The sequence below is a fragment of the Phaseolus vulgaris genome, chromosome 7 (genome assembly GCF_000499845.2).
Source record: "Phaseolus vulgaris cultivar G19833 chromosome 7, P. vulgaris v2.0, whole genome shotgun sequence".
NCBI lineage: Eukaryota > Viridiplantae > Streptophyta > Magnoliopsida > Fabales > Fabaceae > Phaseolus > Phaseolus vulgaris.
The window spans coordinates 23,579,922-23,597,810 of record NC_023753.2 but is presented as its reverse complement, the minus strand read 5'-3'; the positions used below and the strand labels follow the sequence as shown (position 1 = coordinate 23,597,810).

The following is a 17,889-nucleotide window of genomic DNA, read 5'->3' as shown; positions in this document are numbered from 1 at the left end:
ATACAATGAGGGAGACCTCCTATTTATAAGAAGAGGAGGCTTGGAGAACAAGGAAGATGGCATGATGGGAAAAAGGCACATATGGTGCGGCTAGGGTATTGACCTTGGTCAATGTCGCACCATCCTACATTTTAGAAGGTAGGTTTAGCTTCCTTCTCTAATGGACTTCTCATAGGCCCAATTTGATAAGTACACCTCCTATTTATGCTATATGGACCTACTCTTTCTTATTCTACTATTTGGACCCCTTAAGTGAGCCCAACTTATTTACAACATTGTCTAATCATTAAGAACACCAGTGGGAATAACTTTAGATGCTCTGGTCTATGTCCAATTCTCCCTCTGGTGAGGTCTCCACTTTGAGATGACTTCTCATTGTGTAAATTAGCATCCTTGGGCATCTTCTTGTTGACTTGATTTGCATCACTCATGGCCTCTAAACACCTCATTTAACTCACTTTCTTCCCACCATGACCCATCCCAACCAACTAGAACCCTCACTTGACATTTCTAGAAAAAGTTTCATTGGGTTTGTGCAGGAAGTGTAATGTGGGTCACCAAATATTCCTACTAGGGTCACCACTTACTGCCACACTCTAAGTTGAGGGAATTTTGTGGTTAATTGATACTGCCCTACACTCATGGCCTCTAAAACCCTCATTTAACTCAATTTTGCCCCACCTCATGCCCCACCCTAACCAACTAGAACACTCACTTGACATTTCCATTAAACGTTTCATTGGGTTTGTGTAGGAAGTGTAATGTGGGTCACCACATATTCCTACTAAGATCACCACATATTCTTACTAGGTGACCACCACATATTGTCACTCTCTAAGTTGAGTGAATTTTGTGGTTACTTGACCTTTCCTTACACTCATGGTCTCTAAACACCTCATTTAACTCACTTTCTCCCCACCTCATGCCCCGCCCCAACCAACCCGAAAACTCACTTGACATTTTTAGAAAAAGTTTCACTGGGTCTGTGTAGGAAGTGTAATGTGGGTCACCTCATATTCCTACTAGGGTCACCACATACTACCACTCTCTAAGTTGAGTGAATTTTGCGGTTACTTCACATTGTCATACATTTATGGCCTCCAAACACCTGATTTTACTTATTTTCTCTCCACCTCATGCCCCACCCCAACCAACAGGAACACTCACTTGACATTTCCATAAAATGTTTCACTGGGTGCAGGAAGTGTAATGCGGGTCACCACATATTCCTACTAGGACACCACATACTGCCACTCTCTAAGTTGAGTGAAATTTGTGGTTACTTCACATTGCCCTACACTCATGGCCTCTAAAAAACTTGATTTAACTCACTTTCTCCCCACCTCATGCCCCACCCCAACCAACACGAACACTCACTTGAATTTTTAGAAAAAGTTTCTCTAGGTCTGTGTAGGAAGAGTAATGTTGGTCATCACATATTCCTACTAAGGTTACCACATACGACCACTCTCTAAGTTCACAGTCATACCTTCATGGCCTCCAAAACACTTAATTAACTGACTTTCTCCCTACCTCATGCCCACCCCAACCAACCGGAACACTAACTTCAAAATTCCATAATAATAATTATTACATTTGTTTACCTAACTATGAATATTTTTTAATCGTTTTGCTGCTAACACTCTCTTTTTACCTCTCTTATCCATGTCAAGATTAAACAATTTCCTTAAAAATTTTGGTACCTGGTCAACCTAACACTCCAAAGAAAGACTCTGCATTATTTATACACCAAAACACATATATGCAATAATCACTCACAAGATTATCTATCCAAAGAAAGACTTTGCATTATTTATATACCAAGACACATATATGCAATAATCACTCACATGATTATCTATCTACAATATGAGTATGTAGTGACCTCTCTCTTTGTCTATATACTCAATAGTGACAAAATTCACAATATCATAACTCAAAAATGTCCTTTTTTGGAGAAAAAAAATACTAAAAACCATACATACTTACATAAACTAAGTACACAAAAATATATATTGTTAACAATATATTCCACAAAAAATCAAGTCATACTAAAAAAAAAAAAGCAAATAGTAAACACAGACAACTATAATCACATCAGATGTAGTTCTTTGTATATTATAATTCTAACCAATTCCTCTTCTTTGTGTATCCTAACATACTACTATCAAATAAAATACCACAATAACACTGAAATGTAGACCTACCAAGTAACCCCTAACATGAAATACGAAAATATATTGTCTTAAGTGTGTGTGCAAGAAATTGCAAGAAATTGATTTTCGGTCATACAAGAGTCACCACAAGAAAAATAACAGGGATCACCCAACAAAAATCACACAAGATCAATGTTTCACTTAATAAACCAATGAATAGAAAATGTATTACCTTTGGTCACCAATAACGCCACCTAACCACCATGAAAAGAGATGCACAAGTCCCCTTACAAACACCCATGACAAGAAGGTGGAAGAGAAAGCTTGAGGAGAAGGTGGAAGAGGATGCTGGAGGAGAAGACCACGACAGTGGAGAAATGAGGAAGAACTGAGAAGAACGGTGCAAGAGAACGTATTAAGCCACAAGTTCTTTTAACCTAAATTCACAATGTAACTTAAACACCCAAATTTTAAATTCTTTTAGAATATTTTCGTAAACCCCACAATAAAAATAAAATATTATTATTTTAGCAACGTGGGCAGTTGTATGATGGAGCAATTCATTTGGAGTTGTCCAAATATCGAAACTCTTTAACATTTATGCTAAAATAATGGTTTGAAACTCTAAAGAGTAAAAAATTCACTTTACAATCCTTTATAATAATATTTTAAATTAAAAAATAAAATAAATACATTTAAAATATTGATTTGTTAAATTGTTAAGTGAATTTTATATTAAAAAAATTGTGTAAGGAGAACAATAATTGGTACCTAACTTCACGTATTTTAGTCTTATTCTATTAAAACAAGACAAAAGAAGAAAGAAGGGAATATGCCTCAAGCTTCTATGCAACTATTTTGAAAGTTTGTTCCTATCGATAAGTTCTTACTTATATAAAAATGTATTGCATACGTTAACACACACAAAAGTAACTAATTAAAACGACTAATTTATTATTTTCTCAATAGTAATAATTGTATTTCCCATAAGCTTTCTTCTCCTACAATTTCTCACCATTTTTTTGAAAAGAAAACAGGATTTGTGTGAATATTTATCATATATAATACAAAAGTTAAAATACTAATTTAATAATTTTCACTCAGTACTTTATCTCTTTTATAGAATCTTTTTCAATTTATATAACATTGTAATTTATAATATATTCTGTCGAGATTTGTCTTAATTTTTAATATAATGATATAAATCAATCGAGGTCAACTTAAATAAAATCAAGTATAATTTTGTTAAAGTTAAAATAACACGAGCGTGGTTAAAAAACAGAATTGTTGGTGCTAAAACAGATAAACTGTATCTTTTTAAGATTTTATCTTCTAAAATGAATCTTGGATAAAAAAATTGAAAATTGAAAATTGAAAATTGAAAAATCAAATATCAATTTCTTTTTCGATTTGTTAACTAATTCAAATTTTGACGTGAATTTCACCCTCGGTGTATTTTTCAACCAATAATTATGTTTCATATGAATTTAATGGAATAAATTTGATTTCTTTTAAGATATAAGATCAAAATAGATATTAAAAATAGATAAATAGGAATAAAAGAGAGTATAAAGAAACTAACCTGTTCATACAAACGAGAGCACTGATTCAAAGTTTTGTGTGAAATCGCAAAGAAACCAAAACAAGTGGCGAGACGAGGCACTGACTGAAACACACCATCTTCAACCACCGATTCCGCCATGGTATTTTTCTCTCTTAAAGTTTCTTGCTTTCAAGAACTAACACTGATAGTGAATGGATACCTAGATCTCGTCAAGTTCATTCCTTTTACTCCGATATATTATTTTTAACCTAAAACCTTAAAACCCAATAGGTTTCAACTCCCCTCAGTCTGTAATCATGGAGACCAATTCCCAATTGGTTACTATTAGGGTTGCATTGTCTCACGATTTTCACTTTCTTGCAGTTGCCCCTTTCCCTTCTCAAGACTGCTCAAGGCCACCCAATGGTGAGTCAATCCCTTTGTTTTATTTTACCCTTTACTTTTAGGGTTATTAACACTTGTGTTAATACTGTTTTATTTGTAACTTGTGACATATTGTAACAGTTGGTGGAACTGAAAAATGGTGAGACTTATAACGGCCATCTGGTTAATTGCGATACATGGATGAACATCCATCTCAGAGAAGTCATCTGCACATCTAAAGTATTCTTCTATTTCCTTTCATTCTCAGTTATCATTTTCTCATCAGTGAATGTCGTTGCATCTTACAATGTTTCTTTGAAATTGGTAACTTAGGATGGAGATAGATTTTGGCGTATGCCCGAGTGCTACATTCGTGGTAATACCATTAAGTACCTTCGGGTTCCTGATGAGGTAAGTTGGGGTGGTTCAATGTTTTTTGTTTATAACTTGTTAGTGAACGTCTGAAGCTCTTAGCCATGCTTACATCTATCCACTAATCTTGCTTCATTGATTGTTGATTTAGGTTATTGACAAAGTCCAGGAAGAAACAAAGAGCCGTACTGGTAAGCCTTGTTTTTTGCAACTATTTGCATGTTCATGTTGGTATTTAAATTGACTGGGTGATCCAAGAGTTTGAGAAAAAGACATGCCGTTATGCTTAAACTAGCTGTTAAGGTTTTCGCGATTACAAGTGTTAGAAATACACGTATAATAATTTTCTTCAGTTGTACATTTAATTTTTCCACCAAATTACCATTTCATTTCATCAACCCCCAAAGCACAATTCAAAAATTGGCTAGTGGTTATGAAGTACCTCAGCGGCTGAATAGTTCTTTTCCTTTGATTATATTTACGGTGCATATGATTTGTCCTTAAGCCTAACAGTTTAAATGTATACTTGTTTCTTTTATAAATCAGGTAACAAATGTTTCATCACTGTGGATAATCTATTGTTGTGCAAATACCATTACTTATTCAGTTAACCAAAAACTAGAAAGTTCTGTGATTGATGTGATGATTTTTTCAGATCGCAAACCCCCTGGTGTGGGACGTGGGAGGGGAAGAGGTAGGGAGGATATCCCCGGAGGACGTCAACCAAAAGGAATTGGGCGTGGCCTTGATGAAGGTGGACCAAAAGGACAAGGAGGAGGTCGAGGCAGGGGTGGTCCGGGTGGAAAGCCAGGTGGAAACAGAGGTAAATCATTCTTTACATTTTGAAATGCAAGTATTCATCTATACCAATTATTCATTGTTTATAACTGTCTATCTCTCAAATTCACCTTGAAATATATTATTGCTTTTGTGCTTTTATTTTCACTTGGATGATCTTCTGTTGGAGCAAACATTTTTTTTAAATGTAAAAAGTAAGTTATTATTGAAGGAGCTTGGAGAGTCTTATTCCTCCTTATTTCTATATGGAAAAGGAATTTGGTGTTACATATTTCAGAGAGGTGTTATAGTTCAATAACTTAAATTTCTAAATTCTGATATATTCCATGTTGTAATTTTGTATGAGACATAGGGCATTACTTTTTTTCTAATGGTTACCCCCCTATTCAAATCTGAGGGGAAGCAGTGACTTCCCTTCATGTTTTTAAAATTATTCCCGAAACAGTGTTTTAATGTGCGTCTTCATCTTTAGGCCACTTTTTCATTTGCATCTGTCTTTACCTTCCATCCAACACATATCCTGTAACAAAGAAACTGTGATTGAATCTCATCCATTGCTTTTTCTTCTTGTTGTAGGTGCAGGGCGAGGTAGAGGTTAATTGGGTAATGATATGGAGAATACAGAAGGACCAGTTGCTGCTTTTAGAGGCAATGGTGCCCATTCAGAACACTTACTGTTTGTGATTTGTGTCCTGTGCATTATTTAATTTTAGGTTTCCAATTATTTTGCTGCATTTATAACAACAAAAATGGTGATATTATAGACCTCACCAAAGCTTCTAATGCAAACATTGTTTTCTAATGCCTTTCTGTTAAAATTGCCTTATATCTAGTGATGAGTAAAATTACAGTCTGTTCTCACATGCCCGTAGCAGTTTAGGCTGCTGATCTTACGTTGCTTTTACAGCAAAACAGGGATGTGATGGAAAATATACAGCATGATTTACTGTTATGTTTGTCTGCATTTCATCACTTATCTCGTATTCGAATCCTCGACTCTTATTTATGTGATTGGTTTGTGTTTTACAATAAACACTGAAAATTAAGCGATCAATAAAATATAAAAGGAAAAAGTTAATAAAAAGAAATGATTGTCAAAGTAATGAAGATTTTTTTATTGGCAATGAAGTAATCCATGACATTGATATTATGATGATTTTTCATAAGTGTTTTTTGCACCATATTGTCACCTCCAAAGTATTATTTAGTTCAAAATACTTTTGGATAGGACTCATCTTGCCCAGGAAGTCACTAAAATAGGCCTTGTTTATTTTATCGCTTAAAATTATTCAAACGTTTTTAATAAAAAAAAAATAGATATATAAATGTACTACCTCAATGATCTTATTTATGAAAAATCAATTTTTTATTAAACATAAATAAATTTTAACTAGTTTTTTTAAATATTTGGACTTTAATTAATGTTTGAGATTAATGTTTTAGTATATTTTTATTTTACGAACAGTTTGGAAAAAATATTTTAAAAAATTATTATTTAAATTTAATAGAGGTAATTGGTTTTCTTACATGAGTTTTTTCCTTAATAGAGGTTGTAATTCCAAAATTGATTCAAATCCTTTCATCATTTTCCCCACTCATGTCTGACGTCTGCCACCCCCCAACAATTCTCTCTTCATATACACTTCCCACTTTCTTCCAAATTACATCAAACTAATACATAACAATTCATAGTTTCTCACTTTCAAGAAAATGTCCTTTTTTGTCATAATTGTTTTTATTTCAAGATATCATATTGTTTTAAAAAAATCGAATTCTATAATATTATTTTCTATATATTTGATACAAAACAAATTGAACTTGATTTTCAGAGATAGAAAATATTCATTATTTTTATCATATTTACTGTGAAAGGTAAGTTTCTTACATTCTCGTAAAAGTGGAAGTTACTTCCTACAATAACTACTTAAGTCCGTTTGGTTCTTCAATAGTTCCATATTCATTTTCTAATTAAATAAGTTTTAATTTTCTTTCTGAAATTCCTAAGGGCTAACTAATATGTTCACGAGAATAATATTTTTGAAAATTTGATTTTTGAGAGTGTAATTTATTCTTTTAACAAACACTCTAAATAAAAAAAGTCAATACAGGATTGACTAGCTAATAAGATGACAAATGAATATGTGAGTAATGTCCGAATCTGTATTTATTTTGAATAAAAAAAATCCACATTGATTGACTATGGGCATTAATATGAGTATTAGTAGCAGAGAATCTCTCTAATACCCTATTTTTAATTTTTAATTAACTATATGGACGAATGAATATCTACCTATTCTTATATTTATCTTAATATTCATCGTTCTTGTTTTAAATTATTAAAATATTTTTAATTTAGGTAACTTAAAAAACTTACATAATTTTTTCTTTTATTCTTAGCTGGGTATCTTCTTTTTGTTTCTGTAGATAATACATTTACACTTTTGCTCTTTTCTATAATTATTTGATCTTTATTCAACAATTATTTAATATTTTTATTTGATATTTATCAATTATAATTTATATTTTCATGTTTGATATTAAAAATAGTATATGTCTTTTTTTATATTAAATACTTGATAATATCAAAATTTTTATTAATATTTTTATTTTTTATAAAAAAATATTTAATTAATATTGAAATAAATAGAAAATCAGTTACATATACATGTATACAGAAATGGGAATGAGACAAAAAAGTTGAAATGCAACTAGATGAAGATGAGAATAAAATTTATTTTAAGGATGAGATAATCAGTCCGACATCCATCCATTGTCATCCCCAAAGAAATGTAAAAAAAAAAAAAAAAAAAAAAAAAAAAAAAGTTAGCCTAATGGATAATCCAAATAAAATTTGCATCATTAACACAATACACATAAAATTAATCCCATAAAAATTAAATTGAAATAAGTTATATTACAGAAATATAAGTTGAAATAATTTTTTTTAATTCCATAAATTTGAATAGAGAACATAAATATTTAAAATCAATATTCTAAATAATTTTTCAATTATTGATGATTAAAATCAATATTCTAAATAATTTTTCAATAATTCTTCATCATTAACTATTATTTTTAAAAAAAATATTAAAATATTTTTAAGAAAAATTGAAATTAAATTCTAAAGAATAAAATTTTGAAATTTGATATGATATGTATGCTATAAAAAGTCTCTACAAATATAAATATTATATGATATTCAAAATACTCATCTATTATCCACATGTATCTATCAAAATACTGCATTTATATAAAGAGTGTGATAGTTGACACCGTTTGACAAGTCATTCCCACTTAACAAAAGTTGATGTGGCAAAAATATGGCAAGTTTAATAATTTAATATTTTGGTGTGGGATTGTGTATTTTTTGGAAGAAAATCGATTTTGAATTTCAATTTTTTCATTCCTGCTCTGTTTCACTTTCTTTCTTCCTGTTGCCTCATTTGTAGGTTTTCTATTTTATCGTTCTTCTATTTGTTGCTTTTCGTTGTCTTTGTTGCCATTTGTGTGTGGTGTGGTTCGTTTGAAGGTTGGTATTGGAAGGATTGTTGGCTGAGACGGTGGAGGCAATAAAATCGTGGAAGACTTGTTCGTTAAAATCAAGGTAAATTTTTTGGTTGAAATGAAGGTTGATATTAGGTTTTTTTTTTTCGTTTTAGGGTGGTGAACTTCGTTGGTGGATTTGGAAGAGTTGTGTGTGTTTAGTTGGGGTGGAAATTCTAGTGTGAATTTGTTGAAGCAATGGTTCTATTTTTTGAGTGATTTTGGATTGGTGACTGTTTTTGGGAGTGGTTGTGGATTGGAGAGTGATTATGGGTTCGTGATTGGTTCTGGTTTCGTCTAGGTTTTGTGTTGATGAATGATTGTAGATTTGTCAGCAAAATACCCTTTTCCATAGTGTTGTCAAACGAACATAATTCTTATATCAATAACAAATTTTATCCACAGAATCTGCTCTCAATCGAGAATCAAATAAAACTATCAATAGTCAAAACCTACATTTTTATAAAATCAACTTTGACACTCAATCAATTTTTCTCACTTCTATCATCCAACCAAACACTCTTGATCAAGTCATTTTTCTTAAGCTCTATGTGAGCTTGATTGAGTTGAGATCCCCAAGTAAACTCTACAACCAAAGTACAAGCAGATAAAATGATCGAAAACTTGAAGTCATTGAAAAGATTATGGAAAGAAACAAGCCTTTAGATTCACCCCCAGGATTAACTATTTTTTAACTCATATAATTAATAATTTCCCATCATATAAATAGAACAATGTCAATTATAAACATGTAGCTTATGATATTAATATAGATTTAAACAACAATTTCACCGTATAATTTTAAAGTAACTCCGAATGCAACTGAAGTTGATAAAAATATAGAAAGAGTATTCATTTGATGTTTAAATGACACGGGGTAATGTTTCCACACACAAAAGAAGAACAATATAAATAATGTCTCCATTTAAACAACTTTCAGCTGACTTCATAATCTGACCGAAAATATCACTGCGCATTTGTAAGGCTTCTGAGTTCAAGATTTTGATGTGTGCAAGGATATTACGTGCTAGCTGCAACTTTCTCTCTGGTGTTATTGCCAGCATCTTCTCCTTCAACAGTAGAAGCTCCCTCCTTATTGTTAATATCTTGTTTTCCAGGCTCTCATAGTTCTATCCCTTTACAATTAGCAAATTTATAACTGGAGGCTCTATCAATAAGACTAATATTGATTCTGAGTAGTTTAATGGATGCATTATTGCTAGTAAATTTTATTCCTCCATCACTTATCACGCATTTTGTTATATTACTTGTGTAAGTCAAAATTCTCTAATTCCATAGCATATGCCACTCTTACAGCAATGACCACAAGCCCAATAGACATAAGGCCCAACCAACGTGGATGAAAGATTATAGGTTGATTCTCCTGCACCCAATTAATTTAGACTGACACCTAATTGTGTATCCGAAAATAGTAAAATGTCCTTAATAAAATTGAAATTAAGTTAAGTGAAATCTGCACCCAATCACAGCACTCAACCCCCTTCATTTTCACAGGCAATGCAGTAGCCGCCACCGCCTCCTTCGTTTTTGTTTTCGCAGCACTCTACCCAGGAGCCACCGTCGTTTTCTCATTCTCCTGTTCGCATTTCTCCTCTGAGGCAGCGAAAACTTCACTTGAATGAGCCCTTCAACAAACACAAACCTAGGAGCAAAGGACGTCCATTGTTGTGGTCACTGAGGCATCGTCTGTGAGGGAGTTTGAAAGCGACAGAGAACAAAGCCACCAAAGAAGACAAGGTGAGTTTTAACATGTCCTGTGCGTTCCGCATACTTTTATGCGGAAGTGATTTATGTGCTTCGGATGGTTTCATCCGTAAGGTTGTGTGTATACTTTCACATCCCCATATTCAAAAACACATTTAACTCTTTTGGATATGTACATCCGAAATACAAAACCCTATTCCGGATGATGATATCCGTAAGCCATTTTCCTTCTACGGACATGGGCGTCCGAAAGCTTCAACTGCAAATGTTAAATAAGACAAAGGCAAAATGGGGTTTTAAAATGTTTGTCGGGTGCAGGAAGCAATTGATTGGGTGCAGGAAGTAATTTATATTGTGTAATAGGTCATGCTAGTTTTCGTAATTTAAGTTTGTAATAGGGAATCGGGGCCCATCTACGTGTATCAGCCCAAAACATCACCTATTTAGGTGATGCCAACCATGAATAAATTAGGAATGAAGTATTCTCTAACCCTAGATAGTGTCCTTTCTTGAGAATTTAGTACCATAAGCCTAACATTGGTGCTTTCGTTTGGCGTCCTCCATGCCTCCCAAACCTTAATCTAAAGACCTTGAGGAAATCCTCCAAGTCATCCAGCAACGTCTCTCAACTATACAAGCTCAAATGGAGGTCACTGAAACCAGACAGACGAATATAGAAGTCAGGAATGAATTTCTGCAATCATCACTCACATCTGTAATAGACCAGGTTTCCTTTCTCCCACCTCCTAATTTTTTCCAGCATATTTTTACACAGGATTAATCCCACACTCATCCCCTGCCATTACCCATCTTAAGACCATCTAAACTACAACTTACATTTTTTGAAGTCACGAACCTTTTGGACCGGTTATTTCAAGTTGACCGATATTTCACGTTCTACCAAATTCCCTTAGAACAAAGATTATCCAAGGCTCCCTTTCACATGAAAGGGGAGACTCTTAGCTGGTTTAAGTGGATGCATCAAAACAACCTCCTCACTGGTTGACCTTCTTTTACCCGTGCCTTAGAACTCCGTTTTTTGTCCATCTTCCTACACCAATCATCAAGCATAACTATTCAAATTGCAGCAACACTCTTCGATTGCAGAATATTAGGCCAGATTCGAAAAAATATGTAATTGTGTTAAAGGCTTGTCTGCTGAACCATATTAAATTGTTTCACCTCAAGCCTCCACCCAAAGATTCGTAGGGAACTAGCTATACTTAACCCTTACTCCATATCCCACGTCATTGGCCTAGCCAAACTCATTGAGGACAAAATAAAGGACTCCAAACCCAAATCCTTTTGTTCCACCAACTTTACCATGTCTCAGAACCACACCACTAATACCATTCGCCATTTTGCCAACCCTCCAACGGTCATAGCTACACAAAACAATAGTGATAGTTCCATTACCCACCACGTACCACATCCCACTCTGATTCCTTCCACAACCCCTAAACTACCCATTAAACTCCTCACAATTGAACAACTTCGGGAAAGGAGAGCATTGGGGTTATGTTATAACTGTGATGAGAAATTCTATCTAGGCCACAAATGCTCCACCTCCAAATTTTTGCTACTCCTTGACAACCTAGATTATCCTCTAGAATCCTTTGATGACACGATGACACCATCGAACCAACCCACATTGAGGGCATGATCCATTTCCATCACTCGCCAGAAACCCTTAATGACAACCTTTTACCACAAACCCTAAGATTCACTAGTCTAATTCAAAGCCTCTCAGTCACAATATTAATCGATTCAGGTAGCTCCCACAATATTCTACAATCCTTATTGTCCACTTCCACCATCTACCCATTTCTCCCAACCCCCCTTTTACAGTCATGGTAGGAAACAAAGTCGTTATCAAATGCCAAGGCATCTGCCCCTCAATAGATATAACTCCCCAAAACACTACGTTCACAATTCCCCTATACCTTCTCCCAATTGAAGGCGCATATGTTGTTTTAGGAATTGAATGGTTACACACCTAGGGCCCTGTTATAGCTGACTTCTCTATTTCCAGCATAGCCTTCAACCACCTAAATCAACCGATCATCGTAAAAGCCACCACAACCACCACACCAACCCAAGCCACCTATCATCTATTCTGCCAACTCATCTCCATAAAATCCATGGCATCCCTCCATGTATTATCCATTGGCACACCCTCCCACTCCTCCATTCCTTTAGAAATCAGCTTACAAACGTCATCCTCTCCTTTATACTCTTTTCCATTCTCAATCCAATCCATTCTACTCCAACATCCAACCATCTTCCACAATCGTTGAGGTCTACCACCTCCTCGCCCACACGACCACCACATTCCCCTTTTCCCTAACACTTCCCCCATCATTGTTAAGCCCTATTGGTACCCTCATTCACAAAAGAACACCATATTTATCCTCATTCAAGAAATGCTCCAAGAAGGAATTATTGAACCCTGCACAAGCCCATTCTCCTCTCCATCCTCTTAATAGAAAAAAAGATGGTACATGGAGGTTTTTGCATAGATTACAGAGTCTTAAATACAATCATCATTCGTGACCGCTTTTCCATACGTACCATTGATGAATTGCTAGATGAATTAGGCTCAGCTACTATTTTCACTAAGATTGATGTATACTCTGGATACCACCAATTCGGCTCACCCCACAAGACACACACAAAACAACTTTTGGAACCATGGATGGACACTACGAATTTCTAGTGATTCCATCTGGATTGACAAAAATGCACCATCAACATTTCAAACAACTATAAATGATCTTATAATACCAAAGTCATTCAGAGCTTATTTTGGATTTATTAGAAAAACATCAATTTTTTGCTAAGTTGTTTAAATGCAGTTTTGCTACCACACAAGTTAGCTATTTGGGTCACCTAATTTCACCTACAGGTATGACACTTGATTCACAAAAAAATCGAAGTAATAACAGAATGGTTGCAGCTACGTTCTCCCACAAATTTTAGAGCTTTTCTCGGCGTCATCGAATTTTACAGAAAATTCGTACAACGTTATACCACTCTTGCCTCTCCACTCACCAATTTTCTACAAAACAAATAGTTTACATGGACACCAACGACACAACAGGCCTTTAGAACATTACAAATAAAAATAGTAAAAATAACTACACTACGACTTCCAACAATCCTTCACAATGGAGACAGATGCCTTTGTTGTCACTGTAGGGACTATCCTCAACCAGACCAACCTCCCCATCCCCTTCTTCAACAAAAAGATGTCTCCTCACCTCCAAGCAACATCAATTTATGTTCAAGAAATGTATGTCATTACAAAAGTAATTAAAGTGGCGTCAGTATTTATTAGGCACTACATTTACCATTTATACTGACCAAAAAAAGTCTCAACATCCTTTTATCTCAAACAATTCAAACCCCAAAACAACAAAAATGATCTGTTAAACTACAAGGGTGTGACTTTCAAATAGTGTACAAACCTGGCAAAACCAATGTAGTGGTTGATGCCCTTTCCCAACATGAATCGTTGTCCAAGTCGTGTTATTCGTCATCTCTTCCCCCATACCCACAATCCTCCAAGAGCTCAAATAGTATTTTCCCACCATTGACGACCTCCACATAATTCAGCAGTACACCCATAACCAGCCAACACCATCATTATTCCATATGCGTAAAGGACTATTGTTCTTTCATAATCAAATTTTTCTCCAGATGCTAAGGGTTTTTGAAAACAAATTCTCCGCGAATGTCATGAATCCTCCACAACAGGGCACTCACGTTTAAAACCCACCATGGCAAGAGTCGCAACCTCATTTTATTGTCCAGGATGGACCCGTGACGTTAAAACCTTTGTTTAACATTGCTTCACGTGCCAACGAAGCAAATACCTTCCAAAAAAACCCAACAAATTACTCCAACCGTTGCCAACACCAACACAAGTTTGGGAAGATTTAACCATGGATTTCATCACCCAGTTACCTTCTTTAGCAGAGCACACAATGATCTGGGTCATATGTGACCGCCTAAAAAAATATGCACATTTCCTCACGCTTCCAACTCACTACAAAGCTCAGGGCATTGTTCGTAGATTCTCCAGTGAGATCTTCCGCCTTCATGGACTCCCAAATTCTCTAATCTCCTACCACGATCCCATCTTCATTAGCAATTTTTAGTGAAACCTGTTTCAAGCCTAAGGAGCCACTCTCAAATTCAATTCATCATATCACCTAGACAAATGGTCAGACAAAAGTTTTAAATAGGGGATTAGAATCATGCCTTCATTGTTTTACCAGTGAGCAACCCAACTCCTGGTATCAGTTCCTCCACCTCAAAGAACTATGGTACAATACATCACACCACTCTGCCATTGGAACATCCCCATTCACGGCGCTCTACAGTCGTCTACCACCATCCACCTTAGGCTTACTCCACACCCTGCAGTTAGGGATTAGTTTTTTATATGCTCAACCAAGACAACCACATTTTGCACGAACTAAAGCGACACCTCCAACGCACGCAAAAATGAATGCGCGATCAAGCATATCACCACCGCTTTAACGTGTCATTCAACACCCACTGGGTGTGGCTCCGCCTCCAGCTGTATCACCAACACTTTGTTGAACGACGATCATTCCCTAAGCTCGCGACACTACTCCGAACTTTATCAAATCCTCTGCCGTATAGACATGATAGTATACAAACTACGACTGCTAGTGACTTCAAAAATCCACCCCGTTTTTCATGTTTCTTTGTTGCGACTCTTCAAAGGCTCACCACCCTTCACACCTTTCCAGCTCAAACTCCAACTCTCTGCCCATCAAAAAGCAACCAAACCCCTCTCACCAAACTCCCTAACAACACCTCCCTAATCCACCAATACACACCAGCCACATCAAAAGGCTCATGTTCCTCACTCCCTCGAGCCACTCAATCCACCAATGTTCCAGAACACTCCTTCCACACAATTCACTAACCCTAATATTCTCAATGAGGACCCACAAACCACAAGCCTAACCCAAGTCCATCAATCTCCCCACTTTGATGACAAAGTATCTTCCCAAGAGGATGGTGTTGTTACAACAAGGACCAACAATGACCATAGGCCCAATAGACATAAGGCCCAACCAGCATGGATGAAATATTATATTGTGTACTTTATTTTCCTCAATAACACTTATTTGTGTCATGGTGAGATTAATTATGTGGTGAATGAATTCTCAGCATGACACAAATCAATGTTATTAAGGGAAATAAAGTTAAAAAAGTGTTACTATGAGAAATAATACCCCAATTATTGCTATCGAGAAAAAAAGTCCCAACTTAACCTCATAGAGGTTGTCATGAGCACCAACATTATTAGAAAGATGAAAAACGCCATCAGGGGTAAGGTAAACTTTTGCGTTTGTCGAATCTGGCAACTAAACCGTGAGATAGACCTCATCTAACCTCTAAACCCACTTTACCTTAGGATGACAATTGTGTCATAGTGAAGTTAATAAATACATATATAACATTAACATTGTTATTTTAAAAAATGAATGTGCCACACAGAACAAACAATGTGAACATTAAGCAGTGACACGTGATTGATAAAAGAAAAAAAAAATGAGGAATAACGAATTGTCTAGTACCTTATGTTTGGTTGAGAGAAGTGGATTTGGACCCTAGATGTCTTCCTCGTTTCCAACTGTCTACTCCCAAATCCAACCATAGTTATTCTTTTTTTCGGATTTTGAATTTGAGGATATTTGTTTAAGAACTTTCTTTTTTAATTCTTTTTCTTTGTTTTAGGAGCCACACAAATGTTACACAAGTTTCCCAAAAAAGTTGTTCTCACTATACTTACAAATTTTGGAGTTTCTTCTTACACCTCTATGTTTTTCTTTCTGCACCCACACAATGTTTTGCAAAGACAAAATTATCCTTATTATTTTCTAAAACCATAAAATACATTATCCACGCTCTTTCTTCTTCTTCCTTACACACACCACAAACCTACATTTCCTACACTTCTTGGCCTTTATTTATGCACGACGAATCATCTCATTGCACAGGAATCATGAGGAATATTTTGCTTGGTGGTGGTTCAATAGTGTCTTCGGCGACTTGGTGGTGTCTCTTCTTCTCCTTCCTATTATTTTTGTTTTCCAGAATCGTAATTTCGTAACATAGTCCTAGATTGAGTCATCCAAAAATTTCCTGGATGAGTATGTCCAGAAGTTATCCAGATTAAAATGCATTTTGAACCAATTCGTAAGCCAAAAATTGCATTCCGGATCCACCAATTCGCAACTGAAAAATTGCTTCCGGACACAACAATTTATAAGTCAAAAAATTGCTTATGGAACACCCCCTCATCAAGAAAACATAAAGTTTTACTTACGAAATGACCAATCCATAGATTATATTTTCACTTCCAAATTGATCCATCCATAGCTCAATCTCAAATCCCAATTTTCAAAAATCTAAAAATACCATAAATATCCAACCTCTTAAAAAAAACTCAGTTGTTACCTCTAAAAGCTATCTAATAGTTTGGCAACGCTATCCACTCCTCTATCTTGCTCCGTGCAACTAAAATGAGTCTCCACCGACGTCACTGATGAACGAAGAAGAAGAACAGTGACAAAGAAACTCAAATAAAAGGACACAACTAGTTTAAGAATTTTAAAAATTGTAAGGATGCAGGAAGAAAAACGTAAGATACATTAAAAAAACTCTCTACAAATTGAAGCACATAAGTCACAGCATGGCCCGGATATTAAACTGTCAATGAAAGACTCTTATTTAATATTTTTTTTAAAATAAAGCTTTCATGTGACTCTTATCTTATATATCCATAAGGAATTTAACCATTTATCATTTCAAATATTTTGTTGTTCTAAAATGATAAATTAAAAATATTGAAGAGATCATTTAAAATAAATTTAATTTTTTTTTCAATTCTTTAATTTTTTTTAAATATTTTATTTGAACAAACAGTTTTCGTTTACTGAATTTTCGTTTTTTTATTTATTTAGATAAAGTATTTTAATTACTATTAAATATAAAAAATATTTAAATATTAAAAAACTATTAATAATTACAAATAAAGTATTAATAATTATTTTAACCAATATTGGTTTATATTCACATCAATCGGAATTGTTTTTAATTAATATTAACTATAATTATTTAAGCTAATATAAATTAAAATTATTTTAATAGTATTTTTTGTTGAGAAATTTTTGCCAACTTTAATAAAAAAAATTAATTTTCTTTTTAGTTAGAAAAAAAATCACAAAAAACTATTGTAAAAGAAATAACATTGACGTTGATGACAAATTTTGTTTAATAATTGCATATATCAGGGGGAAAAATCCATAAGAGATGTCAATTGAA

The 17,889-nt window shown here is 34.5% G+C and overlaps 1 protein-coding gene across 1 annotated transcript; it reads left to right on the top strand.

Moving 5' to 3' along the window:
• The first annotated feature begins 3,704 nt into the window (after positions 1–3,704).
• LOC137828690 (probable U6 snRNA-associated Sm-like protein LSm4) lies at positions 3,705–6,055 on the top strand. The gene is made up of 7 exons (XM_068635370.1): positions 3,705–3,859; positions 4,084–4,125; positions 4,225–4,323; positions 4,417–4,494; positions 4,607–4,646; positions 5,111–5,278; positions 5,830–6,055. The coding sequence occupies exons 1-7, from the start codon at positions 3,857–3,859 to the stop codon at positions 5,850–5,852; spliced, it is 453 nt and encodes a 150-aa protein (XP_068491471.1). The 5' UTR covers positions 3,705–3,856; the 3' UTR covers positions 5,853–6,055.
• The last annotated feature ends 11,834 nt before the right edge of the window (positions 6,056–17,889 follow it).

What these genes read in the sequence shown, in the direction of transcription:
- LOC137828690 (XM_068635370.1), top strand. An exon ending in AAGTCATCTGCACATCTAAA is followed by an intron (nt 4,324 to 4,416) that starts GTATTCTTCTAT and finishes TTGGTAACTTAG; the next exon opens with GATGGAGATAGATTTTGGCG. An exon ending in ACCTTCGGGTTCCTGATGAG is followed by an intron (nt 4,495 to 4,606) that starts GTAAGTTGGGGT and finishes TTGTTGATTTAG; the next exon opens with GTTATTGACAAAGTCCAGGA.